The sequence below is a fragment of the Astyanax mexicanus genome, chromosome 23 (genome assembly GCF_023375975.1).
Source record: "Astyanax mexicanus isolate ESR-SI-001 chromosome 23, AstMex3_surface, whole genome shotgun sequence".
NCBI classification, from domain to species: Eukaryota; Metazoa; Chordata; class Actinopteri; order Characiformes; family Acestrorhamphidae; genus Astyanax; species Astyanax mexicanus.
Window position 1 is genome coordinate 22,825,875 of NC_064430.1, and position 27,338 is coordinate 22,853,212.

General features: G+C 40.2%; 2 protein-coding genes across 18 annotated transcripts in view; one reads left to right on the top strand and one right to left on the bottom strand.

The window, feature by feature from the left end:
- adgrg7.1 (adhesion G protein-coupled receptor G7, tandem duplicate 1) overlaps nucleotides 1-27,338 on the top strand; it is a 308,074-nt gene that overhangs the window by 85,513 nt on the left and 195,223 nt on the right. The window lies entirely within an intron of this gene.
- The window catches only part of abi3bpb (ABI family, member 3 (NESH) binding protein b), a 48,997-nt gene continuing 23,392 nt past the window's right edge, over nucleotides 1,734-27,338 (bottom strand). For 2 of the 16 annotated variants that reach the window (XM_049471268.1, XM_049471269.1), the window contains 14 exons: nucleotides 25,770-26,036; nucleotides 23,665-23,841; nucleotides 21,657-21,722; nucleotides 19,799-19,885; nucleotides 16,494-16,562; nucleotides 14,632-14,733; nucleotides 14,282-14,371; nucleotides 13,356-13,565; nucleotides 12,729-12,834; nucleotides 10,232-10,311; nucleotides 8,381-8,410; nucleotides 5,949-6,107; nucleotides 4,633-4,755; nucleotides 1,734-3,681 (listed from right to left, as the gene is read on the bottom strand). In XM_049471268.1, the coding sequence (XP_049327225.1) occupies nucleotides 3,566-3,681; nucleotides 4,633-4,755; nucleotides 5,949-6,107; nucleotides 8,381-8,410; nucleotides 10,232-10,311; nucleotides 12,729-12,834; nucleotides 13,356-13,565; nucleotides 14,282-14,371; nucleotides 14,632-14,733; nucleotides 16,494-16,562; nucleotides 19,799-19,885; nucleotides 21,657-21,722; nucleotides 23,665-23,841; nucleotides 25,770-26,036 (1,682 nt within the window). In that variant the 3' untranslated portion in view covers nucleotides 1,734-3,565. The remainder of the gene's footprint in view (nucleotides 3,682-4,632; nucleotides 4,756-5,948; nucleotides 6,108-8,380; nucleotides 8,411-10,231; nucleotides 10,312-12,728; nucleotides 12,835-13,355; nucleotides 13,566-14,281; nucleotides 14,372-14,631; nucleotides 14,734-16,493; nucleotides 16,563-19,798; nucleotides 19,886-21,656; nucleotides 21,723-23,664; nucleotides 23,842-25,769; nucleotides 26,037-27,338) is intronic. The other 14 variants (XM_049471274.1, XM_049471276.1, XM_049471279.1 and 11 more) reach the window with 10 other exon arrangements.

The window sequence follows — 27,338 nt, forward strand, 5'->3', positions numbered from 1 at the left end:
TTTCCATGCCTTAATAAGTCGTGGCCATGCATTATTTATTTTTTATCACAATGTTACCTCCGAGGTTCCATATAATACAATACCACTCCACCACCAGAATTACGAGTCCTGCCCAGCACAGATTTGCACAGATTTGCACGGATTTGCACTATTTGCACGTGAGCAGTAAAAGTGAAGCGGTCCCTGTGCGAGTCTGAGAGATCTGAGCAACACGTTTTCACTCCTCACTGGATTTTAAGAGGTTTTTAAGTGTTTTGTTTTGAGCTGTTTTTATTTGTTCGGTTCATTTCTCACCTCTATCATCTCTCCTCTCTTCCCTCGTTTAATTCCTCTCTTCATTTAAACGCTAATATAAGTGTTTTCTTTTCAGCGTTCTCTCTTTTTTATCGCCATCTCCCACCCAGGAGAAAGTTCCACTCGTGCATGTGACACTCGCCCGTCGTGCCCAGGCTGTGAGTTTCAGTTGGAAAGCTAATAAAGTCGCTGCAGCGTTCTGAAGTTTTCACAGTCCTCTTTTTCCTCACTTTCCTGGCCGCTGGGTTTCTCTGTGTTGAGTTTGGCAGCGCGGCTCTCGCTCTCTGCGGCTGGAAAACTGCGGTAATGTGTGTATTTCTGTTGACGTTTCTAATTGGTCGGCGGTGACACGGGGAGCGAGGAGTGGAGGTTAAGTTGAGGCGCGATTCCTGGAGAATCGAAGAGAAAAGTGACTAGAGCAGCTCCTGAATTAACAGAAGGCCTGGACTTTATCTCTCAGTCCTTATTATGCCTGAAAGAAAACATCTTGATGAGCCTCAAGACTTTTCTGAAAATACTCTGTGGACTAAAGAGACTAAAGTTGAAATTTTGCAAGGTGTGTGTTTCCATTACATCTGGCGTAAAAGTAGCACAGCATTTCAAAAAAAGAACATCGAACCTACAGTAAAACATGGTGGTGGTAGTGTCATGCTCTGCAGCTGGTTTGCTGCTTCAAGACCTGGTTATAGAGGGTTGTGGAGGGTTTTAGAGGGATATAGAGGGTTATAGAATCAACTTCATTGGCAGGTTTGTTGGGCTAGAGGGTTATGAAGGGTTATAGAGGATTGTGGGGGGTTATAGAGGGTTATAGAATCAAATTTATTGGCAGGTTTGTTTGTCTAGAGGGTTATAGAGGGTTATGGAGGGTTGTGGAGGGTAGTAGAGGGTTATAGAGGGTTATCGAATCAAATTCATTGGCAGGTTTATAGGGCTAGAGGGTTATAGAGGGTTATGGAGAGTTGTGGAGGGTAGTAGAAGGTTATAGAATCAAATTCATTGGCAGGTTTGTAGGGCTAGAGGGTTATAGAGGGTTATGGAGGGTAGTAGAGGGTTATAGAATCAAATTTATTGGCATGATTGGTGGGGTAGAGGGTTATGGATGGTTATAGAGGGTTATAGAGGATTGCAGAGGGATATGAAAAGTTACAGAGGGTTATATAGGGTTATAGAGGGTTGTGGCGGGTTGTAGAGTGTTGTAGATGGTTGTGGAGGATAAGGTGGAGTGTTGATCATCCAGCGTTCTGACCTCACTAAAACTCCTCTGACTTAATGCAATCATATCAAATCAGAGCAATTCTCCAAAATGTAATAAAAAGTATTTTCTTGACAGCAAAAAATTGATAAACTTTTTTTAGTGCCCTTTGATTTAGTGCCCTTAATACCCTTATTTAGTCTACTACGTGATGACGATGATGAGGAAGAAATGACACGATTCTTCGTTTTATTAAAAAAGGGAATCATCATTTTATTATGGCAAAAAAATACATATGAAAAAGGACGGTTTGCGTCCAGAACAAACAGTAATTTCATCTTACAAACAGCTCCATAATATATATTTATTGAGTAATTTTCCTCTGTCTGGGAGAATAAGGCAGAGAATAACTGTACAAAACATACTTCCCAAAACATACTAGAAAACACTGTAAAAAAACAACAAAAAAACAGAACCAAACGAAACTTTCTGTTGCTTTCAGTGGATCTCGAGTTTGAAGAGAGACCTTTTTTTTTTTTTTCTTGCATACACATTTTACTGAAACAAAAAATACTTTCTCTCCATATACATATAAATATATTTATGCTGTGCAAATTGCAAGTGTAAGGTCCCACCTGGTATAGCAGGGCTTACGAAGGAGGACGATAAACGCGGTAGAAAACGACTGAGGGTTTCTTTCTGCTTCATTATGAGTAGAATGTGTGTGAGTAAATGTGTGAATGAATGAGTGAATGAATAAGTGAATGGGTTGAGTGAGCATTGAAATGAATGGATGAATAAATGTACATATTTTCTCACTATTCTGTTGTAAACACGAACACTTGTTGCATCCTATCAAAATCCCATCGAAAATCACTTCGAATTCAGAGAGTGAGAACCCAACACATTGTTTCAGACTGTACACTAGAGCTGCACGATATTGGATTTTTTGACGATATATATCACGATATTAAACAATGCAGGGACCACGACGTCACCAGCCCCGCCCCCATTCGCACTGTGTCTCCCATTCGCACTGTGTCTCACGCCTGGACCAATCAAGAGCTGAGTCAGCGCCGAGCTCAACTCAAAACCCGAGAAAACAGCAAAACAACAGTAATCGATCCTTTAATCAGCATTTAAATGGCTTTTTAAAAGGTAAATAAGAATTTTTAAGAGTTTTTCTGGGATTAAAAGTTTGAATTCAACTGTAACTGGAAATATCTGTATTTCAGCAAAACTGTGCTGGACTGAGGAGCACAGCTTTCCACACGTGCACATGCACGTTTACGAGCACGTGCCCAACCATGTGGATGATGGAGGCCATGCGTGCGGTTACCTTGTGTTTACGCCAATTTCCCCTCCCCCTCTCCCTTGCATTTCTCAGGCAGCAGCAGCCTGTCACTCACACAGACACAGAGACAGCGCTGTGTATCTACTTCTTCTATATATCGTGCAGCCCTACTGTACATGAATTCGCCTGAAGAGACCTGAAGTTAAACTGAATTATTCTGAACTCTAAAATCCAGACGCCACTCGCTCCCCGGCAAGCCAACAAACACAAGGCACCATGAACTGTGATAAATAATATTAAAACAAAAACGACAAAATACTTTCTGGGAGCCAGCTTCCCAGTACTTAAAGCAAAGAAAAATAACGTACGTCTTTTTCTGTAATATGTTCGTAACTTCAAGGTATCTGAAAAAAAAAAAAAAAAAAAAAAAAAAAAAGTTCTCCGGTTTTTCGTTCTCGTTTTTTTCCGCTTCTCGTTTCTCGTTTCGCCCTTAAAAAAACTCGTACTTAGTAATGATAAATAAAACAGCGAGGCACGGTTGGTTAATACATAACACAAATGCACTCATTAAAAGTCCCTGACTCTTTGATCCTGTACACTATTATACACGGTTCGGACTTGCTGAAGTTGCGGGAAGTTGAGGTATCACACGACACCAAGCCATTGGTGGAACAAGAAAAAAAACAAAAAAAAAACAACCAGACCAGACGAAATAAAAATAAGAAAAAAAAAACAGCATGTGACCTTCCCCAGCCAATGACAGCTGCGCTTCAGGATTCTGCATCCTACCATTTGCCTGGGATGGGTGTGCCGCACTCGTACCACGCCACGTAAGTGATGTGGGAGTTTCCGCCTATCGGGCCGAAATGAACTGGCTCTTGCCTCACAGCTCTGTAGAAACCTGAGAGAATAAAAAACGGGTCAATTATGGGTCATTAAAGAGGATTAAATTAGTGCAGATTAGGCATATTGGTTTTAAAGAGGCACTAAACCCTATATAAACTATATATTTTTTTAATTAATAGCTGAAATGTGTTTCTCTGAATAATAAAACATAACAGTCCTTAAAAAGTTTTATAAACATTTCTTGTGAGTTGAACCCTCCATTCCTGCACCCATCCTCTGGATTACAGATTGAAATCTACATGATATCACTCTTCTGGAAATTACCACGGCTTACATGGTTTCAATATACGACTTACTGTTCATTTCAAGTTCTGTTTTTCTTTCCTTCCTATTTTATCTCATTTTTGCATGTATCTTTCCACCTTCTACCAAACTATTAGTGTTCATATATCAATTCCATTGCTGTTATTTAGTAGTAATGATTAATCCTGTATGAGAGTTGTGAAGAAAAAAAAACTAATTGGCAAGTGGCAGAGTAAAACATGGAAAGCTTCAGTTACAGTGCATTACCGGCTGATAGCGGCAATCATAGAACACCTCTCAGCCAATCACATTGCAGGATCGGAACTAACTGTGGTATAAGAGGGAGTAGTGAACTACAGAGTCTACATGGCTCCCTCTTAAACCCTAGGCTAATTATTTAACTAGTATGATTAATACAGTAACTATTGTTATTGTGAATGGTGGAGTTCCACAGGGTTCAATTGTAGGAACTATAACACTGTAAAGAACTGAAGTGCAGCTTTTATACAGGATTTACCAGGTTAAACTCTAAACACAGCAACAAAACAAACAAACCTGATGCTGTAAAAACCTTTTAGATTTCAATCATTAATATTCTTGTGCATTAATTTTTTTGAGGTCATCTGGAGTATCATCCTGAAATGCTTTGCAACGTTAACTGAGCTAAACGATTGGCTGATGTTTTGATATGTTGCTTTCGTACCTGTCCTGGCTGGGAGCTGGTCTGCAGGCTGCTGTGTTCCAGTTCTTCCGTCCAAGAATGAGTCCACAAACTGACAGTGGTCTTCTCCGTGACCCGTCTGATCCCCGATATTGTAGAATTTACCTGAACAAAGGTAGAAGCAATGTTAGCTAAAGACCTGTTGTGCAGAAATGTCCCTGCAGTGTCAAAAAAAGACAAGATGATCTGACGTTTAAGAACAATGCATTGTATTTTAGTTCAAACTGTAGATTCCTAAAAAGATTTCTGAAATCTGCGGCCCTATAAGAGGGCAGCCCAAATGCAATCAGGTTAATTGATTTAATCAGTTTAAGTCAATCCCTACTTTCTAGGAATAGAACCTTATTACTTCCAATGCCCTTTTTCCAATGGTTGCCAATGTAGCATCACCAAGCAGCCAGACCTCTGCTCTGATGCAACCAGAATTAATTGGAGTCATGAGTAAAGAGAACACCATCTACCCACCTGGAGAGAGCATGGACTATTGTGCTCTCTCGGGCTCCGGCTGCTGATGGAGAAGCAGCACAATCCGCGATTCGCTCTTGCGCTATTTTGCCATAGTGTCAGCATCTTAGTCTGCTGAGCCACTCATATAGTGGCATCGTTCTCATATAGTGGGACCATGGGCTGATTCTCTAAAAAGCACCACGATTTTTATAAGCCCAAACAGAACTGGTTCAAGAACCAGAGCTCTTTTGGTGAAAAAAGCACTAAAAGTGAGCCAAACTGGTGTAGATATCTTAATAGAAGATATATAATGTATTATAGTAATATAGTGTTAGCATCTTAGTCTGTCGAGCCACTCAAATCTCACTTTTCCACCATTGTGGAACCAGCATCGTTCTGGTTCCTGAACCTAATTTTGAACCATTTTGCGGCATTTCCACCAACAAAAGTAGCTTTGGAAACCAGGAACATTCGTTCACAGCAGGAACCGGCATTGTTGTGGTTCCCAAACCTAATTTTGGACTGTTTTGCCACATTTCCACCAACAAAAGTAGGTTCTGAAACCACTAATGTTCGTTCACAGCAGGAACCAAAGGATAATAGGTACGACAGTGCAAACCGTGATGATCTGTGGGCGTGTCTGGATATACAGTTGATGGAGTAGATGTGACGTTTTGACATTTCCAATAAAACTGGTTCACTGAAAAGCACCACATTTCTTATAATCCCAAACAGAACTGGTTCAAGAACCGGAGTTCTTATGGTGAAAAAAGCACTAAAAGTGAGCCAAACTGATGTAAAGACCTCAAAAGAAGATATATAATGTACTATGATGTTTTCAGAGGACTCACCATTGAGAGAGTCGCTTAGGTAGATCTTGTATCTCAGCGAGTTGCAAAGCTGGATGCCGACGAACTTGCGGTACCACGTCCTCTTCACATACTGCTTACCGTTGCACTCAGAGTGCGAGTCGGTCTTGAAAGGGAACTGCGTCCAGATGGCATCCTTACCTGAAATGACAAAAAACTGGTGTCACTATGGGCTCAATTTGCACTTTATTAGAAACGTCTACTGGTGAGGATAGCCTTCATCTCTTCTAGCCAAGATAATTTCAATCCAATTCAACTTTTTGGTGATTTCCACATTCTAAACTTTTAAACATGATGAGTTGTGATGAGTTGTGTTTGAGTTGTGTTGAGTATGATTCTTTTGGGTCTAATCTAGAGTCACAGCCAAGCTGAGAACTATCCTCCAACCAGTGATACAGTAATATCTGATCATTAGTTTTCCAGTGGCCAGAATGAAGAAGATTGTGTCTGACACATGCAAGTAGGTTGCAATGTTGTAATTGAGCACATTAGGTTTAGTTAATTGTGAAACTATAGGGTGGGTGCACAGTTGTGCGCACCCTTAGAAATAAATGCAACACAACCGCAATGTGCAGTGTTTTAAATAACTGCTAGCTGTTCAGTGAAAAGCCATTTCAAGACATTTGGCTTCTTGATGGATATGGTTTTATATTTTGCCGGCTGCAGGAATGACGAACCTGGCTGGCTGGCCACTGTCAGTAACTATTGAGAGGCGCCCCCTTGAAGTAGGTTCTGATAAGAGTGTTATTGTACTTTCCTGCATTGACTGTCCCAGAATTTACATTTAATTCATCATAACTAGGCATTGTCTGGAGGCCCCAGGCCTGCTTGGGAGCCCTAGGCAATTGATTTTGATTTAGGTTTGCTTGCCCTGTTGTTACGGGTCTGTATCTGTATTATGTGTAACTACAGCCGTCTCGAATGGAAGCCTCCAGTGGTCTCTAGCCTCTAGTCGGCAGATATGTGAATCGTTACGTTCACAACACAGCCAGTTGTTTATATAAATCCATGTTCAAACAGCAGGTTTTCCTCCAGGCTAATGATCGTCTGTGAGCAGAACTTCCTGACTGGTTCAGCAGTTGCGTAACAGGCAGTAAACACAGGTATGATTTCTGATTTCATTCCCTGATGCGTCCACACATCATCTGCTAATGTACAATATGCAAAAACAATCTCTGACAGTAATGTGTTCTTCAGTGCTTCAACGCTGGACACCAGGCTCTCCTTCTATTTGTACACCTGTGGCGAAAGCCTGCTAGACCTGTTAGCAGAGTCAGGGGCCCATTCCATTATACTGTTTCCACTGGCTCATCCCTCGCTCCCATCACTCTCTATTGACTCATTGTGCTCTCTGTAAGACTATCCATTACACCACAATCTCAGGCTTTAAGAGAGCGCAGGAGGACGGGAGGTGAACATCGTCCAGCTCTTTGAAATGATTTGAAATCCCATCATTGTTTGCTGTTTTAAGGTTATAGAACGAGTCTAAGGTTGAAGACAGGATATCTTGCATTTGATACTCAATGAGGTTCCTGGGTTTTGGGAATGATGTCTTTCTAGTCAGTTGATGTCAGTTCTAGTTTGGGTTGAGAGTTCTTAGGTTTTTAAGTTTTAGAGTCTGAGGGGCTTTAGAGTCTTCTGTTTTAGGGAATGTGAGTTGGGTTGGGTTTCTGTGTTGTAGAGTTGGATTTCTGTGTACTGGAGTTGGGTTTCTGTGTTGTAGAGTTGGATTTCTGTGTACTGGAGTTGGGTTTCTGTATTGTAGAGTTGGGTTTCTGTGTACTGGAGTTGGGTTTCTGTGTTGTAGAGTTGGGTTTCTGTGTTCTAGGGTTGGGTTTCTGTGTTGTAGATTTAGGTTTTTGTGTTGTAGAGTTGGGTTTATGTGTTTTAGAGTTGGGTTTCTGTGTTGTAGAGTTGGGTTTCTGTGTTCTAAAGTTGGGTTTCTGTGTTGTAGAGTTGTGTTTTTGCGTTCTAGAGTTGGGTTTCTGTGTTGTAGAGTTGGATTTCTGTGTTGTAGAGTTGGGCTTCTGTGTTCTAGAGTTGGGTTTCTGTGTTGTAGAGTTGGGTTTCTGTGTTGTAGAGTTGGGTTTCCGTGTTGTAGAGTTGGGTTTCTGTGTTCTAGAGTTCAGTTTCTGTATTGTAGAGTTGGGTTTTTGTGTTGTAGAGTTGGGTTTCTGTGTTGTAGAGTTGGGTTCCTATGTTCTAGACTTGGGTTTTTGTGTTGTAGAGTTGGGTTTCTGTGTTGTAGAGTTGGGTTTCTGTGTTCTAAAGTTAGGGATAAGACATTTGGAGAAGGCTGCTCTCTCCATTGCTGTGATGTAGATGTTTAGTCTGGCTGGGAATCGGATTTGGAAAGACTTCTTTCCTTTTTCTTCTCTCTCTAAATGTTAAATTCGTGCACTCTGGACACTCACCTGAAACGTTCTCGCTCACTCTGGGATCCGCTGCAGAGCAGGGGGGAGAAAAAACACAAGAAAAATAGATGAGACGCTCGCAATGACTGGTTCATTTGAAAGCAACCTGGTCGTTGAAGCCATCAAAATGATCTGTAGGCTAAAGGAAAGTTACGAACGCTGGTGTTCCAACTCCGCATTGGCTAACCATGGGTAGGCAGCGTGCCTCGAATATAAAACTACCATAAATTCCAACAAGCAGAAAATAGTGTGTTTTTCCAAAGACTCTTTGAACGTCTCTGGTGAGGACAGATCCACTGGCACGGGCGAGCCTTTTGGGGCGATCCGGCACCGATCCAAAAGTGATTCATCCGCAGGAAAGCGGGAGGTACGAATCCATCACTCTCTTACTTCTTCTCGCAGATTCTCTGATTCTCTTTCCACGTCTCGTCTCGCATTTTGTTCACTCACTCACTGAGTGTCTTTCTCTCGTTCCTTATCCATCGCTTTACCTTTCAGCCATCCATCTTTCTATTATTCCTTCCTCCCCCTCTTTCTCTTCCTTTTTTTGGAGGGGTAAACCGGGCCCAGCGCTGAAGCTGTCCCAATAAATTAATGGAAGGCAAGAGTGTTTATTTATGACTCTTATATGTGTATTTATGGCATGTTTTTAATGTTTTTACAGAGGCCTGGCAGTTTAGTTGAGTTCAACTACAGTATTCCAGCATGTGGAGTATTATATTAACCACACACACATATATATATATATATACATACAGCCCTGGAAAAAAAGAGAGCACTTAAAAACGATGAGTTTCTTTGATTTTAGCAAATAAAAAAACCTCAAGATTATATATATAATCAAGATTAAAGATGGATGATCACAAGCCATCAAACCACCAAGCTGAATTGCTTGAATTTTTGAATTTTTGCACCAGGAGTAAAGCAGCATAAAGCTATCCAAAAGCAGTGTGTAAGACTGGTGGAGAAGAACATGTATAACATGCATTAAAAACAGGGTTATTCCACCAAATATGATGATTTCTGAACTCTTAAAACTTGTTATAAATATGAACTTGTTTTTAGGTCTGAAAGCTCTGCGTCTTTTTTCAAATTTTCTGTAAAACAAAAAATGCTCTAAATGAGAATATTTTTATTTGGAATTTGGGAGAAATGTTGTCTGTAGTTTATAGAATAAAACATTAAACATAATGTTCATTAAAACATTAAAATAAACATCATTAAAACGTTTATTTTACTCAAACATAAACCTATAAATAGAGAAACCCAAAATCAGAGAAACTGATTCAGAAACTGAAGTACTCTCTTAATTATTTCCAGAGATATACACATATATACACATATATACACACTCTCACATACTCTAGAGTCATAATCACTACATACTTCTCTATTTAGAGGCATAAGGAAGGTTCATATACACACATCTGTCTCTGACAGGCTCATTTGGACGGAGCGATAGAGCGGCTACCCTTCAGGACGTATCAGCCCGGACGTCTTGCTCTCTTTACTGTAGTGTTTTCTGACACTTTAAAAGCGTGGTTGGAACGGTTCCCGAGGTTTTGAAGGACACGCGTGTAGAAAATGAAACGGCAGATGTCTAAACGAGCTAAAACAAAAGCAGAAATGCGCTTTGACAGACTGACTACTTATATAAACCTTGCTTTTTTCTGTAATACATGCTGGAACTGCTGTTGGGTCAACATGTGCCGTGCCATGAAAATGTCAGCGTCTTTTCCGGTTCTGATGGACTTTCCGGCAGCACTCGCGGCACCGATAGACGATTGGTTGCTATTCGTGTGTAACGGGATCAAGGGTTTATTGTTGTAGGGATTGTTTTAACACACATACCAGACTCTGTGCTGAAGGACACTGGTTCACTGGATGGTCCCTCTCCGAGTTCGTTCTTCGGCTTGACCTTGAACTCGTAACTACAGAAAAAAAGAGAGGCAGAAATATCATTATTTCACTGTTGCTTTTTTTAATGGATAGAGTTTTGGGTTGTGTAACAGTAACTGTATGTATTTAGTACATGTTGGACCTAGACACAACTGGACACAAAAACAGCTTCTTCCCATTGTGATCACTCTTCTGAACTGTTGAGTTATCCCCACTTTGGCCATTTTCATTTAAATATGAAAAGTTAAAATTTTTTTCACATTTGAAAGTCCAGACCAGAGTTCAAAGTTTTCAACAAGGTTCATGGTTCTTTATGACATTGTAGTTACAGTATTTGATCTGGTTAATTTCGAGTCTCTCTATATGTGGATGAAGGAACACCAGATCAAAACCCAAATCAACCATCCAACCCAATCTCCAGACCTGAAACCCTTCAAAAAGATAGGTGAGCTCACGCCATCAAACAAAACAGAACTGCTTGGATTTTTGCACCAGGAGTTAAGGCAATAAAGTTATCCAAAAGCAGTGTGTAAGACTGGTGGAGGAGAACATGATGCCAAGACGCATTAAAGCTGTGAAAAGGTTATTTCACCAAATTTTTGAACTCTTAAAACTTTAGTATTGTTGTTTCTAAATGAATAGGAACTTGTTTTCTTTTTTTATTATTCTGAACATTTCTCATTTTATGCAGATAAATGCTCTAAATGATGATATTTTTAGTAGGAATTTGGAACCAATGTTTTTGATATCATTGTCTTTACAACCTTCACATTGTTTTATTATAATTTTCTAAAGGGAATGAAGACACTTGCTACATATTTAGCTATTTAAAACACTCGCTACTCAAACCCAACTTTTACAACAAACTCAACAATAAACAGAATACTAAATACAATAACATTGCCTTCACAGTGTGACCCAGCAGCTCAGTTTCCTCTGCTGAGAAGCGCAGAAGCACTGCGCCATTAAAATAGCAATCTGCCAAAGGGAAAGATGAGCAAGTGACATTCTGATTGGTTCATTTCACTTTACGCCCAAAATTAAACACACCCATAATTAATTGAGAGATTTAGTACATGGTTTGCTTGCTTTGATACTCACAAGCTGTACTTTTCTCGTGGTTACGATAGCAAAGACACACCGACATGCACTAAATCAAGCTTCACGGTTTGCCTAAAGATCGGTAAAAAATAGCCGCTGAACACTACATCCCACCCTGCTGGAAATCCACTCAGTCCAGTCTGATTAAACTGGCCGTATCCGTGACGTTACTCAGCACCTCACTTCACTTCAGCTTCATTTAAAATGAGTCCAGCGTTTCTGCTCAGCGCTGAAACTCTCTATAGACACATTCTGGAGACTCTGGGCTCAGAGGCCTCTTTAATGGATCCTCCACGTGTGTGAAGTTCTGACGTGAGGAGGGCCCACGTGTGCCGGCTCACAGTTCATATGGAGAGCTGCTTTATAACTGTGAACAGGGGCCAGATCACAGATCACAGGCTCATTTCAGCCTCATTAAAAAGCTAGTGAGCGTGGAGCTCTCTGACATACGGCCCGCCGCCTCCCAGAAACTCTGAGCTCCTGTAGGTCCTAAAGCCCTCTGGCTTCAATATCGAGGGTACTGAGAACATGGGGAAATGGGTGTATCACTAAAGTTCCTTCTAAAGTGGCACAAAAGAGACAAAGTGATTGAGTGCCTGTTAGAGTGCCCCTTTTTATTCTTTTTATTGATTGATGAAATTTTGATAGTCCATTTTAGAAAGTGTCCCAAAGGACACCCTTTCCAGAAGAGGAAAAGAAATGTTTGCTGAATAGAATTCTCCAACTGTTCCTGACTCTATTCCTAAACCCATTCATCACCCAATGCCCCTCCCTGCTTCATCCCTAAACCCATACATCACCCAGTTCCCCTCCCTGCTCCATCCCTAAACCCATACATGACCCAATGCCCCTCTCTGCTTCATCCCTAAACCCAAACATCACCCGGTTCCCCTCCCTGCTTCATCCGTAAACCCATACATCACCCAGTGCCCCTCCCTGCTTCATCCCTAAACCCATACATGACCCACTGCCCCTCTCTGCTTCATCCCTAAACCCAAACATCACCCGGTTCCCCTCCCTGCTCCATCCCTAAACCCATACATGACCCACTGCCCCTTCCTGCTTCATCCCTAAACCCATACATCACCCAGTGCCCCTCCCTGCTCCATCCCTAAACCCATACATCACCCAGTTCCCCTCCCTGCTTCATCCCTAAACCCATACATGACCCAGTTCCCCTCCCTGCTTCATCCCTAAACCCATACATCACCCAGTTCCCCTCCCTGCTTCATCCCTAAACCCATACATCACCCAGTTCCCCTCCCTGCTTCATCCCTAAACCCATATTTAGGAGTCAGCTAAAATCAAGAGGTTTAGTTATCTTTAATATGTGATTTTTTTTCTGTACCTGCTCTCTGGTTTGAGGTTCTCCACTGCAGTGTGTGTTTGGTTGGTGGTCAGGATCGACACTTTTTCACCATCGGGTCCTTTTGTTGTGGAGATGACCTCATATTCTATCACAGAAACAGAGGAGAAAAGCAGAAAAACAGGTTCTAAACATTTGTTCTCTTACTATGCAGTTTTGTTTCTGTCATAAGAAAACATTACTTATCTGGCAAATGTAACTGTACTGTATGAAAGAAAGGCTTGAGCTCTATTTGGATGGGATTAGTTTCTCAGGGGGTTCTGGGGTAATTTTCTCTTTTATGGGGGTTCATACCCTGTGTGATTTTATTCCCGTCCAGGACGATCATGTACGTGTTTTTCTCAGATGTCTTCGTTATGCGGAGATCCACGTAAAAAACACAACAGCAAGTGGAAATGGAGGAGCTACTGAACCACACAAGAAAAAAGCCTAAAAACTCACTGATCCTCCTGTTTTTTTCACTGAGACGTCCCCCTGAGAAAAAAAATCATGTCCGGATAGGGCTTTACAGTATATTCTGGCATCATATGTCCTATAAAATCCTATCTGAAGTTGAGTGTTATAATATTTTCCAATAAAAACTTTTAAACACCACTTCTCCAGTGTTACCTGTGGTCTCGTTATCAGGCTTCTCCCAGTCGAGGATGATGAAGGAGGGACATCCTTCCACGGTCACCACTGTGAGGTTGGACGGAGCCGTGCGAGGGGGACTGGTGATGTTGGTCTCCACAGCCTCGTCTTCAGGGAAGTAGCTGAGAGACGTTGTGATGGAGCACGGCTCGTCTGGCTTCTTATCCGTCTTATAAACCACATGAGGAGCTGTGGAAACATTTATACTCATTAAGATCTGCCTCAAAGTGAAGATATATTAAATATAAACAGTGACTGAGGTTATGGTGAGAAATACATCCCCAGTTTCATATCTAAATAGATTCTTAGATTTCTTTTATTTTTGCTTTTTAATCATACATACATTTTCTCAGATTTTTAAACAAACTTTAATATCAGACAAATATAATCTGAGTAAATATAAAAAACAGTAATTTAATGATGATTTCGTTTATTAAGGGTATAAACGACCTGTAGGATCAAAAAATCACTTATATAGATAACATATCTCAAAAAGCAGCACATTATTATACCCTGATCTGAAGAAATTCTACAACAGATGAGAAAAAACAAAGTCATTTCTAAAGCTTTGAGACTCCAGAGAACCACAGTGATTCACTATTATTCAGTAATATAGAAAACATGGAACACTGGTGAATCTTTCCAGGAGTGACCGGCCTACTGACCGAACAAAATTACTCCAAAAGGGCATGAACAACTCATCCATGAGGTCACAAAAGAACCCATGAATTTTCTAAATTAAATTATTATTTAAAAACTGCTTTTTTAAATGTTTGCTTAGGTTATATTGGTCTGATCTGAAAAATACGATAAAGTACAATAAAACAGAAAAAAATAAACAAATCTGTAGGGGAAAACAGCTTTTAAAGAGCAACTTTTTCACATTTCTCAAAAGTCGTTCTTACCAATGAAGCGCTCTTTTCCCATGGCATCAATTTTGGAAGCTGGAACAGAGCTGAACGCTGAAGAGTTCTCCCACGTTTCAAACCGCGTTGCTGCGAAACCACAAAAACACACAAATTATCAGATATTAAAAGATATTAGAAGATATTATAAGATAATAGGAGCTATTAGAAGGATTATGGGAGGGTTTCCTTTCACAAATGAACAATAGCTTTCATCACCCAGATCCCCGTAAGAGTCTCCACTGTTATTCATATCATTAATCCCAGTGTTTTAATCCTGATCCTAAAGAACATAAACACAGCGGTATCTGAGCTGTAGCTTTTTCCACTGATCCTCCCACGTCTTTTACCGTTCAGAGGGGAAGGCGTCGTTCTGGGTTTGGTCGGCTTAACCGGCGCAGGAGGAGCTTTGGGCTTCACGACCGTGGCTTGCCTCAGGTCAATCGTCTTGTCTGTTGGGGAATCAGACGCTGTTTTAGCAACACTGCTTTCAAACATTACAGAAAAGTGCAGGGAAACTCAGCTCAGCATCAGCTCAGCGTTTCCACATAAACCCCCACCCCTGTCCAACCCCAGTCTACAGTAAACTAGCGCAATTGCTAATCTCACTGTGTTAAACATGTTGTGTTTCCATAGACTGCTTCCTTTAAAAATATAAACATATTTAAGGGTGTGTACTAACAGTAATCTTTACCTTAACCTTTATACTTTAATTTTAAAACCAAGCCCTAACCCTACTATTAGCCTAGAACTCAAATCTAACCTTAAACCTAAGAGCTTTTAGAGTTGAGGTATAGGTTTAGGGTTGGGTATAATGTAAGGGTGTGCCATATTGTATTGAACGCAATTATAATATCATAATATATAACTTTTTGAATATTGTGAACAATACTATACCCTGAAATATGGTGCCATATCAGCCACCCCTAATAATCACACCAGGGTTCTACTTTTTTACTGTTTTTATCAAAAGAGTTGAAAAAAAAAAAATCACTGTTCTCGTAATTTCCCATTATATATTTACTAGAGACTACTAGAGATTATATCTGTACAGTTTCATTTATTTTACTTTAATCCTGCACATATGGAGATATTTGGAGTGCATTATTATTATTAGTATCATGACTAATAATTCTGGATCATTGACTTATCATATTGTACACAATAATACAATTTTATTTTCATTTTTGTTGCAGCAGTATATTCTTGACATACATTTTATTTTTATTCAGTGTTTTGTGATATCGCCAAGAGTATTGTCAAAATCGCGAAAATACCATAAAATATCGTTATATAATTTTAGGGGGGCGATATCGCCCACCCTTAGTATAATGTTACGTTCAAAAGAGAATAATCTATTTTCAACTACGAGTTCAATTGCTTTTAATGTACAAGCTTTTAGTGGAACTTTAGTTAAACATCTATGAGGCATCGACAATGAATGATGGACCATCAAAGTAAAGTGTAAACAAAACTATTTCTCCTTTTACTACAGAAACGCACTATGTATTTTACTATACGCAAAGTTTGAGGTTACACGTTGGGTTAAAAACATATATATTTGATAAGCTCCGATTGGTCTGAATCATAGACTGTGTATAGCTGGACTGAGCATCGTCTCTCAAAAGTGAAGCCACCACAGGTTGGGCGCCCCCTGCTGTTCGGTTTCAGAAAGCTGTGTTACCCCATACATTCCCATAGGTTTCAATGGCAAAACAGAAAACTTTCAATCCCGTTTGTTTCCAATATACTGTAATTCTACCTCCATTATTTAAATGCAGCAGCTAGTGTAACCTCTGCTTATATTGTTACATTTTTATATCCCCACAGAATTCGTTTTTTAAAACGTTATTCAGCTCTATTCAAAAAAGGTGTGGTTATTGTAAAAGGGCTGGTAATGGGCGGGACCAATAACAGACCGTCAGCTCCGCTCTGCAGCCTGTGACCTCGAGGCAGCCCTCAGGGGCGGGGTTATTTAAATGAGTAGGCTGTCTCTCCACAGTCTTTCTCCCTCCTCTGGTGTCTACTGCGCTCTACAGACTCGGGTATCAGGATCGGCAACATAGAGGAAGATTTTGGCTTCATTTTCATTGAATGAATGGGCACGGCAACACGGCGTCCATCTTTTTTTACAGTCTCTGGTCTGAATCATGACTCTTGGCTTTAGCAACACAACAAACTCATGGAAATGTTCAGTGACATCAGAACTCACCGAGAACAGTTGGTTTTCCCACCACATTGATCTTCTTATTAGGGGAGAAAGGGGGTCGGGCCGGAGAGCCTGTAAACCAGAACAGAGGAGAAGTTAACGGGTTGGAATGAGTTAAGAGTTGAGAGGCAGCATGGGAAGCCCAAGCAATGTGCCTTCCATGCAACACAGCAGCACTAAGCGCTTCAGTGTGTCTACAGTAAAGCCTAGATCTAATCAACGTCTACGGCTGCGTTCACATTACCAGGCTGAAGTGGTTCAAATCAGATTTTTTTTCGATTTATATTTTTCGAAATCAGATTCGTGTCACTTTCATATGTGGTGCTAAATGGGCAACATGAATGTAAACGGTCAAATTTCAATTTCGAAAGAATTCATGCGTCTTTTTGCCCTCTTTTATGTAGATTTGGGATTAGCATTACAAACGCTACGTGCTTCTCTTCTCTAGTACCCACACTGCATCTCTTGGTGCAGCTATAGCTGCAAAAACAGCAAAAGCTTTTTTCTCCTCTTGGACCTGAGCATGAACTTCAGAGCAGCTGTTTACTCTCCACTCCAGCAAAAGATGCTCCACATATGAGCTGTTAACTCATCCATTTATAAACCTTTAAAAGGCTATGAGTCTCTCGTCTCTCTAATATGAGGGTTTTTGTTGTTGTTGGTGAAGATGGTTTATATGTTTATACAGTAATCAATGTGCAGCATGTGAGACGTTTTAGGAACAGATTTGTTCACACAGATTACACACAGATACAGATCACTTACATTTACAGTGAATGTGAACCAAGAATCAAGATCTGATCAAAATCTGATCTGAGCAAAAAACAGATTTGATTGAGCAATGTGAACGTGGCTTGTAGTAATGTGAACGTAGCCTTTAGAACTTTTAAACATCTAATGATATTTGTGTGATCATCTCAGTCTCAATCTCAATTTCAGTCTCAATCTCAATCTCAATTTCAGTCTCAATCTCAATCTCAGCGAAGAAACAGTGGAAAACTTGCACCACTTCTGGAATTTGAGATCTATAAAGAACCAAACTCTAAGTTTTTAAGATCCACTAATCATCCCAAAGCTTTTTCGACTTTCGCCACCATTCTTTTTGTCTTTTTTATTTAGTCTTCTATTGTTGTTGATGTTGTTGTTGTCGTCCTCGTTGTAGTTTGAAGGCAGGCAGCCAGCTGTAAGCGTTCCCTGATTGGGGTCACTGTGGTTTCAGTGGAAACTGTACAGGAATCGGGTGCAACAGAAGTGAAAACAGCTGTTTCCCAACAAAACATGAGGTAAATCTCTGACTCAGCCCCGAGAAAAAATCAAAAACTCGAGAACAACTTTCCTCTCAAGGTCGACAGAACTCGTCCACCCTCTCTGCCTAAATGAAAACCCAAACATCAGGTTTCCGAAAACAACTACAACAACAAAACAGAGTGGAAAAAAACGAAGTGGTCACTGGGTTTAGTTCACATTTCTCAAACATCTACTCCACAAATCCCACATGTTGCCAATTAGCTTAATGTTTGCCTGAGACAAATGTTTAACAGTTGAAGGAACCAAGCCAAGCCTTTGTAGACTAAAACAGTTTTGGTTTAAATCAATATACAGTATGAAGCTTTGTGTCTTAAGATCTTAATTCGTAATTCACAAAGCTTTGTCCAAAATGCCCTCAGTCAACCCTCAGCTCCTACAGCTTATAAAGAACAGAGAAATGTTCTCAGAACAAGTTTTTAGTATGTTTAGAACTAAACTGAATGATTAGTTCTGTTTTGCAATTTAAATCTTACAAACAGTGTTTGTAAGAGTTTAATCTGGATTCGGACTATTGGACATCTGCCCACAAAATCAAAATAAATAAAGAAAGAAGGCTAAAAGTCTGAATTCTTGTTGGGTTCCTTCACAATATTTCAGAAGGAGCCTGTTAACTAATCCAATGAGTGCATGAGTTAAGTTTTAAAGGTCTCATTCCATCGTTTTTTCATTCATCTTAAAATGTCTAGTTGATTGTGAAAAAAGTGCTCCGGTGATCCGGTATAACATTGCTTTAGTCCGGTGGAGGAGTGGGGAATAGATTTCGGCTCTTGCTCATACATTTTGAAACGAAGACATTTTTACACTAATAAAACTCTTTGCAATGTCAAATGTTACTTTACAACATGTATAAAACTAGCCCCTGACCTAGTCTTAGAGTCTCTGTAAAACACCAAATCCACCGGAGATCCTATTTAAACCTATAGTAACTTACATACAGAGGTGGGTAGTTCAGGCCCAGAGAGTAAAAAGTAGAATTCTACCTTGGTGGATTTGCTGTTTCTAGCGCTGTTAGCTACTGTTTGACGAGACGGCATCACTGCCTGCAAATATGACCATGCATACTTAACATATTTGCCAAGCAAACAATCTCTTGAACAGCACATGAACTGTGCATTATTGTGCTACAGAAATAGAAGAGTCTATAGACAGTCAATTAATGTTTTATACATTAACAAAATGTCTACATTGTGGACATTGGAAGGGACAAATGTTGCTGTTTTTGGTGGGAGCAGGACAAATTATACCAAAAGAATGTGGAAGCCCCGAGACGTCCAGACCACTGAGTCCAACAGTGGAGTCAGTTATAACACTATAATTTCATTATGTGTGTATTCTTTACTCCTTGATTTTGACAGACCTGATAGCCATGTGGAACCATAAGCCATTTAGAAACAGTGGGATCAGGCAGAAACAAGAAAAGCTGATAAAAGAACACTGTTCTTTAAATTAATGAACAACTGGGACACAATCGACCCTGATTAATAAGAAAAGCTAAGAGAGTCTCACTGTTCCTGCAAGATTTTCATTCTAAATCTGGATTCTCTTTGTGCAGCCAAAAGCAAACCAATTGAGCTCATGAACCCTACCCTGGAAAACCAGTTAAAACTGCATTAAAACTGAATAAAAATGGCATTATCACCAGAACACTAAAATGCTTTCTTAATAACACAGCAGAACAGCAGCTTCTTGCTTATCTTGTGGTTAAAATTCTAAAAAAAATATTTATGCATAAATAAAACAGAACCAAAATAAAAAGGTGCAAAAGCTTCTAAATCAAAGCTGAAGACCAGCAGACGCCGTACTTCCACGTGGGGGGAAGTACTTTCCAAAGACTCGGCCGGGGCCTGCTGCTGCAGAGGTGGCCGACGGTTTTGGATTGGTCCGATAAGCGAGAGCGTCGCATGCAGTCTGCGGCTAAACGGCGTCGGGGGGGTGGTTAGGGGAGGAGGCGCAAGTCAGAAGGGCAGCCAGCGTGGAGTACAGACAGATTCTGCCTTTACCATAAAACCGCTCCTCAGCCGGAGCCCGCGAGCGTCCGGCGTCGTGGTGAGTCTCCGGAGATAAATCCTCAGATAAGGAGTTATTCACTGCAGGAAAAGGAGGGCCATTAAAACCACTGACTCTTATTCCTCTGGGATCTTCATGGTGAAAAGGCTTGGTATTTTGTTTACGTTTCGTTTAGTCCTGATGATTTTTTTTGGTTTGGTTAATATATATATATATAAATATATAGAGTTTCCTCCCACCTTTCAAGTATTCCACTGTTTTGTTAAGCGCTAACAAGCAGATGCTAACTGATGCTAACTTCACATTGTGGTCACCATTTATCATTATCACTATTATTTTATGATGTATCATGTATGTACAGGAGTTAATATATACAATTAAGCTCTATGCGGAGGGGATTATTTTCTCTTGGGGTAATTTTCTCTCTTTTATGGGTTTTTTTTTATCCTTACAGGCTGAATTATCTATTGTTTTTCTCTGAACTCCGTGCTCCTCCGGTAATTTTAGTCCTGTCCGGACGCACATCTCTGAGTTTCGTCTCCTCGCCTTTATTAAAATAGCCATTTGTCCACTGCCGCGCACTGTAGTTACACTTTGGGCGCGCCACGGTTTCCACGGAGATCCATGTTAAAAAAACACAACAGCGAGTGGAAATGGAGGAGCTACTGAACTCCGTGATGTCATGTTACCGAGAAAAACAGCCTAAAATCTCACTGATACTCCTGTTTTTTTTTACATTTTTTTCAATTGCAGTCCGAAGATTGCAAGAGTTTTATCACTGTGAATTCAATTTTCACAGACGTCCCCCTGAGAAACCAATCCCAATCAGATAGGGCTTCCAATCAGACATTAACATCATCATTATTGACATCAATAACATCATCATAAACATAATCAAAGACATCATACAAAAGCAAGTTGTTTGGTAAGTTCTTTGTACTAAAGACTTTGTACAAAATTGTGGCGCTACATAGCTAATCAAGTGCTAGCATTGGTTTTAACAATTTAAGTTGCTGCAGCATTTGCCTCATTGAAAAATTAGGAGTAAATTAAGACATTAAAACTCAACGAACCACAATTTTGTGATCTTTATGCACAATTCTTGTGAGAAACAGATACAGACAATGAATAGGAATGTCCTGATCCAATCCAACAGATCCAAGCCAATTTAGTCACGTAGTCAAGTTTAGTTTTTGGGACTAAATCAGCCTGGATCCATTCATTTTTTTTTTTTTTTTGCACTTTGCGGCAAAGAAACTGGATCAGAACATCCCGAAAAACGAAAAACAACAGCGAGATGATGGAGCCCTCACACCACATGGAAGCTCTGCTGAAACACAACATGATCAGCATGCAGACACTCATGCGAACAAATCAACGCTTCCAGTTCGTTCCCAACATGTACAACATTCGGTGCAACAATTTGTCGCTGTTACAACTCAATTCTTAGAAAGCTGTTGACAATGTAAAGAAGGCTGTATTGGGTGCATTCGTAATTCCTCAAAAGTCTCAAAAACCTCATGGTTATATTTAAGAGAGAACACGTAAAAACGTAGGCGCGAATAAAAACAAATAATAAATAAAAACATAAGCCCGCAGCAGCGTAGCGTCTGCAGAAGCTCGCAAAACACCAACATTGAATCAAAGACACACGCAAAAGACTGGACAGACTGGCGAGCAGAAGGGCTGGCTGGTGGATGAATGGATGAATGAATGAATGGTTGGATGGACAGAAATGGTGAATGGATGATGGTAGAGACACCGACATTTGGCTACGTGGCAGACAGGAGAAATGCAGGTTAAGATGGTGGCTGGACAAACACAGCGTTCGAGTCGGTGCTTTCAATTTACCCATTCTGGTTCTGGACCACATGACTGGTTTGGGAAAAGAGAATCCTTTATGATGCTCTCCGTTCACTGTTGAGGGGAAAAGAAGGGACGTTATGAAGAGAAAGAAGGCCACATCACAGAGCTTCCGTGGGCAGTGCTGTATTAGCGTTAGCGTTAGCCTACAGGGAAGGGTCGCTAATAGCATTAAAGCTAAAGGCTAAAGGCTAAAGCTAACGGTTGGTGAGCTGTCTGTCTGGAGGGGAAGGGATCTGTACAGATGGTGTTCAGTGCTGTATTAGCGTTAGCGTTAGCCTACAGGGAAGGGTCATTAATAGCATTAAAGCTAAAGCTAAAGGCTAAAGCTAATGGTTGGTGAGCTGTCTGTCAGGAGGGGAAGGGATCTGTACAGATGGTGGGCAGGGCGGGCGGTGAGTAAATCACACACACTTAAGCTAACTGTAAAACTGTCAGGAAATCGCTGAGCGTGACGGACGGTCTGCACACACACCACATGTGGCAGAGGGGAAAATTTGGTTTTTCCCATCCCAGGAGGCTCAAATCACTGAAAAACCTTTTTGTTCAGCACATCTGATTCACCTCGGGAAGGGCTTGTTGATTAATTCGCTTAATTCGCTTGTTTGATTAGATATATGATATGTATATATCATATATAGCGTAGGGAAATCACTAGGGATGTGCATTTGCTAAGAATTGAGATACTGAGATAAACACTGTTTGTTTGTTTATTACATACCATTGTTAAAAGAAATGGTATTAAAAAATGGTATTATCAAATAATCACTTTTACATTTAACCAGTAAAACTCTTTTACTGCTAGCAAACAGTCTAAGGGGCCTATTTAGCTTCATCCAGTAGGCGAGCTGTCAATTGTGCACCAATCAGCTTGATTTAGGGCGTGTCGGTGTGTCTTTGCTATCGTAATGACGGGAAAAGTACATGCAAAAAAGGCATGTACTAATTCTCTATTTTATTATTTAATCATGGGTTTAATCATGGGTTTCAACCTAATCACTTGAGTGTGACTAGCCTTTACCTTTAAGAGCCAGGTGGGCTCTGACTTTGGCAGATTGCTATTTTAACAGTGCAGCGCTTCTGTGCTTCTCAGCAGAAGGAGGAATCTGACCTGCAGCTAAGATAGGTCATGGTTGACTGTTGTCAGGCTTTTACTCAGTCAGTGGAGCTCCTGTGTTTTATTATTTTTTTTTACAGAGAGTCAATTAACTATACAAATGAAATTAAATCAAAATGCACATCGCTAGAAATCAATGTATGAGTATTCTTAAATATTTCAACTAGATTATTTTTAAATAATTACGTTAAATTGTAGCCTAGATTAAACATTAATGTTTAAAACTATGGAATTCAAAATATCGTATATTATACAACTAACATAATAACTGAATATTTCAAAGACCTAAAACTAATCCAGAGCTTTTACAGTTTCAGGGGGTTGGAGTTTAGTTCATTGACTGTAAAGAAGCATGGATGCTACATTTCCTTCTATTTAATAGGAATATAGATTCTAAATCGCATTTACTAAATGTATATAACAACCTAAAGTATTACCAGTAGCAAAGCATTTTTTTTTCTTTTAATTTATTTCAAATTCAATAGTTTTTCACTTCATTTCATTTTTCACTTCATTTTTGCAACTGATAGAGTGGGTGAATGGGTGGAGTGACAGTACATGTCATACTGCAACCAGCCAGCAGAGGGCTAGATCTTTAAGAGCTTAACTTTTGAGAGCATAGTGTGAACTCTCCATTCTCTCCATGCTTTCCTACAGTGATTGGTCTAAATAGATAAATAATAAATAGCAAACTCAATTAAAATTTCCAAGTTAAAATATTTAGATAGGAAAAAAGCAGCTGTAGGGAAAAAGGGGGTGAAGCTCTGGTCCCAAACAAAAATTCAATCTGTAATAAGAAACAGTGATGTAGAGGAAGGAGGGAGGAAGAGAGGGAGGAGGTAATTGGCTGTAAAAAGGGGGGTAGAGAGGTTCTTTTACCCCCGTATCGGCTGGACGAGTCGTTGGCCCTGGGGAAAGAAGGGGACCGCATGCCGTTAAAGAAGGGAGAGAAAGGGTTTCGGCCGGCGGACGTCTGGTTTCTGCCAATCGCTGCTACAACTGAATCGAAGGATTTGGGTGGAACAGACAAGCTTGGGTGTCTCACAAACGTTTTGCCTGGACAAAGAAAGACAATAGCATCAGTGGTTAGAGTGTGTGTGAACGGTGGGAGGGAGAATCATGTCTGATCTGAGCAGCTAATAACTTAAATCTTAAATCTGAGAGCAAAAACATGAGAGCGTTTGTGTAAAATTACACCAAATACGCCAAATATAGTGCTTAATTACGCTATATATGAGATGTGGAGCTTTTTTTGTTTGTAGATTTTGCTTCTAGTAGGTGAAGAACAACTGTTTATCATTTATTTTAAGTCATCAAGTATAGGTATACAACAAATAATTGGTAAATTATAAAAGTTCTTATAGCCACAAACTTCAGTCTGTCATAAACTAACTATGAGTAATCCAGCTCAGAAAAACAGTACGTAAGCATCGCATTCCAGCCCAGTCAAGACTGAATCATAGACTGTTTCATAGCAATGGCGTGCAGCAATAGAGGTTAAATCTTGATTTAACCTCTACAATCACAACTAGCAATGCATTCCTTGTTTCAAAATAAAAGCCCTCTCAAGGGTTTTTGCAATTGCGTGGGCCACCAGTGCATTTTTATATGTAGTAGAAGCACTGTACTTTGCTTTGCTGGGATGTTTTACAATCATGTTTTAAGTGTTTAATATGTAGTTTAAATGTCCATCATATTAAAAGAGTGTAGCATAGCGAATTCTTTAAGAGTTTGAGAGGAGCTGAAGTTACTACGATCCAGTTTCACTGCTGATTACTGCTGAAAAGTATGCTTTAAATCATATTTGAACATTTTTTTGGTCTAAAAAAACGGTATGTTTAAATATAAAAAAAACCATAAAACTATTATGTGGACAAGCAGAGCTACAGTGCATGTCATATTGCAACCAGCCAGCAGAGGCACTAGACCTTTAGGAGCTTTACTTTTGAGAGCATTGTGCATTCTCTCCATGATTTTCTACAAAGTATTCAAAGTATTCAATGGTAAAAAAAAGGTGAAAAAACTGTCTCTTTTTGTTCACAAAACTTGTATTTGATGCATCACTAATACCTAGTTTAAGACTATTATTATATTGTTAGTATACTCTTACGCTATGATGTTTACGTTGATTCATCACCATTACTAACTTATTGGTTCTCTTGTGATTTGATTGGTTTGCTTTTGTTTATTTTCCAAAATAAGCACTTTAAAAGAGACATCACTAAAATAGATGTACTCTGAAACTGTTCACTGCTGGTCTTCAGTGTATGCTGTGTTATAAGTGTGTTATAAGTGGTGCAGGTGCAATAAGGTGCATCTTGTGCAGTTCCTGTGGAGGCAAGAGTAAAGATCAAGAGTAAAGATCAAGTCTGACCCTGAGGAAAGATCAGCAATAGTGAATATTAAATATTTTTCCTGGGAAAAGATCAGAATCAGCAAGACTGCAGGAACATAACAGTAGCAGTGATGTCAGCTCTGCTCCCATTGTTATTACTGGCCGTCTATCTGACTCGGGCTGGAGACGGCTCTTTCTGTAGACGCGTCGGGCCCAGGCTAGGACGGACGCCGACTGTTTGGGTTGGATTAAGGCGTCCGGCGAAGAAGAAGCGAGGTTTTTATTTTCACTCCGTCTCCCTCGCTTTTACGGCGAATGTCTCCTTTTCACCCAAAACAACAGCAGATGGACGATCAGCGATGGGAAATACCATAAAGCCTCAAGGGTAATTTGCAGGATTTGGGGTTTTTGGAGGATCCAGATTTGGTCTAAAAGTGAGCTGCTAAATCGCTTAGGTGCCCAAACAGATTAGGGTTTCCTTCCTCTGGTGGCAAAAGAGGAAACTTTTACCGAACACTGCAGACCTCGATATTCTGCGGCTGTTAAAAACCCTGTAATTTAGTCATTCATTTTAGAAACAAACCAACAAAAATGGGAAAAACCAACAAAAAAAAATTAAAGCTTAAAAAACCAGAAACGATGGAATTACCAGGTGAACTATGAGGCTTGTGAGTGGCATTAGCTGCCTTGGTCTGGGAGAGGCCGCGCTTCAGGTCGCCGTCTGAGGGGGACTGAGCGGAGGTGGTGGTGGAGGAAGTAGTTGTGGTGGTGGTGGTGGTTGTGGTGGCAGTAGTAGTGGTGGTGGAGGTGGTTGTTGTGGTATCACGAGGGGCTCGGGTGGAGGACAGGAGAAAGGGGAGGGCAGGAGAATTCCCGCCCGCCACAGAGGAGACATTTCTAGCATGGCTGTCTGAGTCTGTGTCGAGAGAAAAGGCAGCAGAGCAACGTTGACTATTGAGACCACGGCTATAAAAACGCTTCAATTCCAATTTAAAACAGGCGGCAAATACTGTAATACAGCTCTGGAGAAAAATAAAGAGAGCACTTCAGTTTCTGAATCAGTTTCTGACTATTATAAACTAACATTTCTCCCAAATTCCAAATAAAAATATTGTCATTTAGAGCATTTATTTGCAGAAAATTATGCAAATAATGCAAAGAATACAAGTTCACATTCATAAAGTTTTAAGAGTTTAGAAATTAATATATGGTGGAATAACCCTGGTTGGTTTTTTCATGCATCTTGGCATCATGTTCTCCTCCACCAGTCTTACACACTGCTTTTGGATAACTTTATGCTGCTTTACTCCTGGTGCAGAAATTCAAGCAGTTCAGTTTGGTTTGATGGCTTGTGATCATCCATCTTCCTCTTGATTATATTGCAGAGAAACTCATCATTTTTAAGTGCTCTCTTATTTTTTCCAGAGCTGTATTTAACTTTAGATTCTCTGCCTGAGCCCGAGCCCAACATCAACTCAAGAAAACGGTCTGTGACGGTTAGTTCCGACCTGCATTGTGATTGGCTGAGAGGCATTCAATGAGTGCCGTTATCAGCCGGTAATGCTCTGTAACCGAAGCTCTCCATGTTGTATTACTCTGCCACATACAGGTAACCTATCAACGATGCAGCGCTTACAAGCCAAACAGAGCAGCTACAAACAGAGCAGCAATGTAACTATTTTAACTGGCAGAGTTTTTATAACCAAACAGATCCTATTTTCCCCTCCTCTTTAACTCAAAATCTTGCAGTGACATATAATATTGGCCAATTTTGCAGGTTATAGCTCTTCTTTTGTGTGTATTATTGCATAATATAACATATATAACATAATTAGAACAAATAGAAAAGATTTCACTCATTCAAACAGCCTGAAAACGTTTTTTAAAAGCGCAGTTTTATTGCTCTTCTTACTATAATAATATGGGGTTTAAATCGGGCTCGGGCTCATAATGAGAGGTTATGTTTCGGGTCGGGCTCGGGCCGGAGTTTTTTTAGGGCCTAATCTGAGCTCTAATCTTCACATGAGTGACTGGCGTTCAGATTCCCTCCATCGACTCCAGATGGAACGGCTTCTTGAATGCCTGTCAAGTTTATAACCCGCTTCCTCCTCTTTATCTCTCTTTTTACTTGCTTTTTTTAGCATTTGGCATTTTTTCTGAATTAGCGCTCGGTCTCATAATCAGCGAGCTCTGTGTTGAGAACCACAGCGGCGTCCCG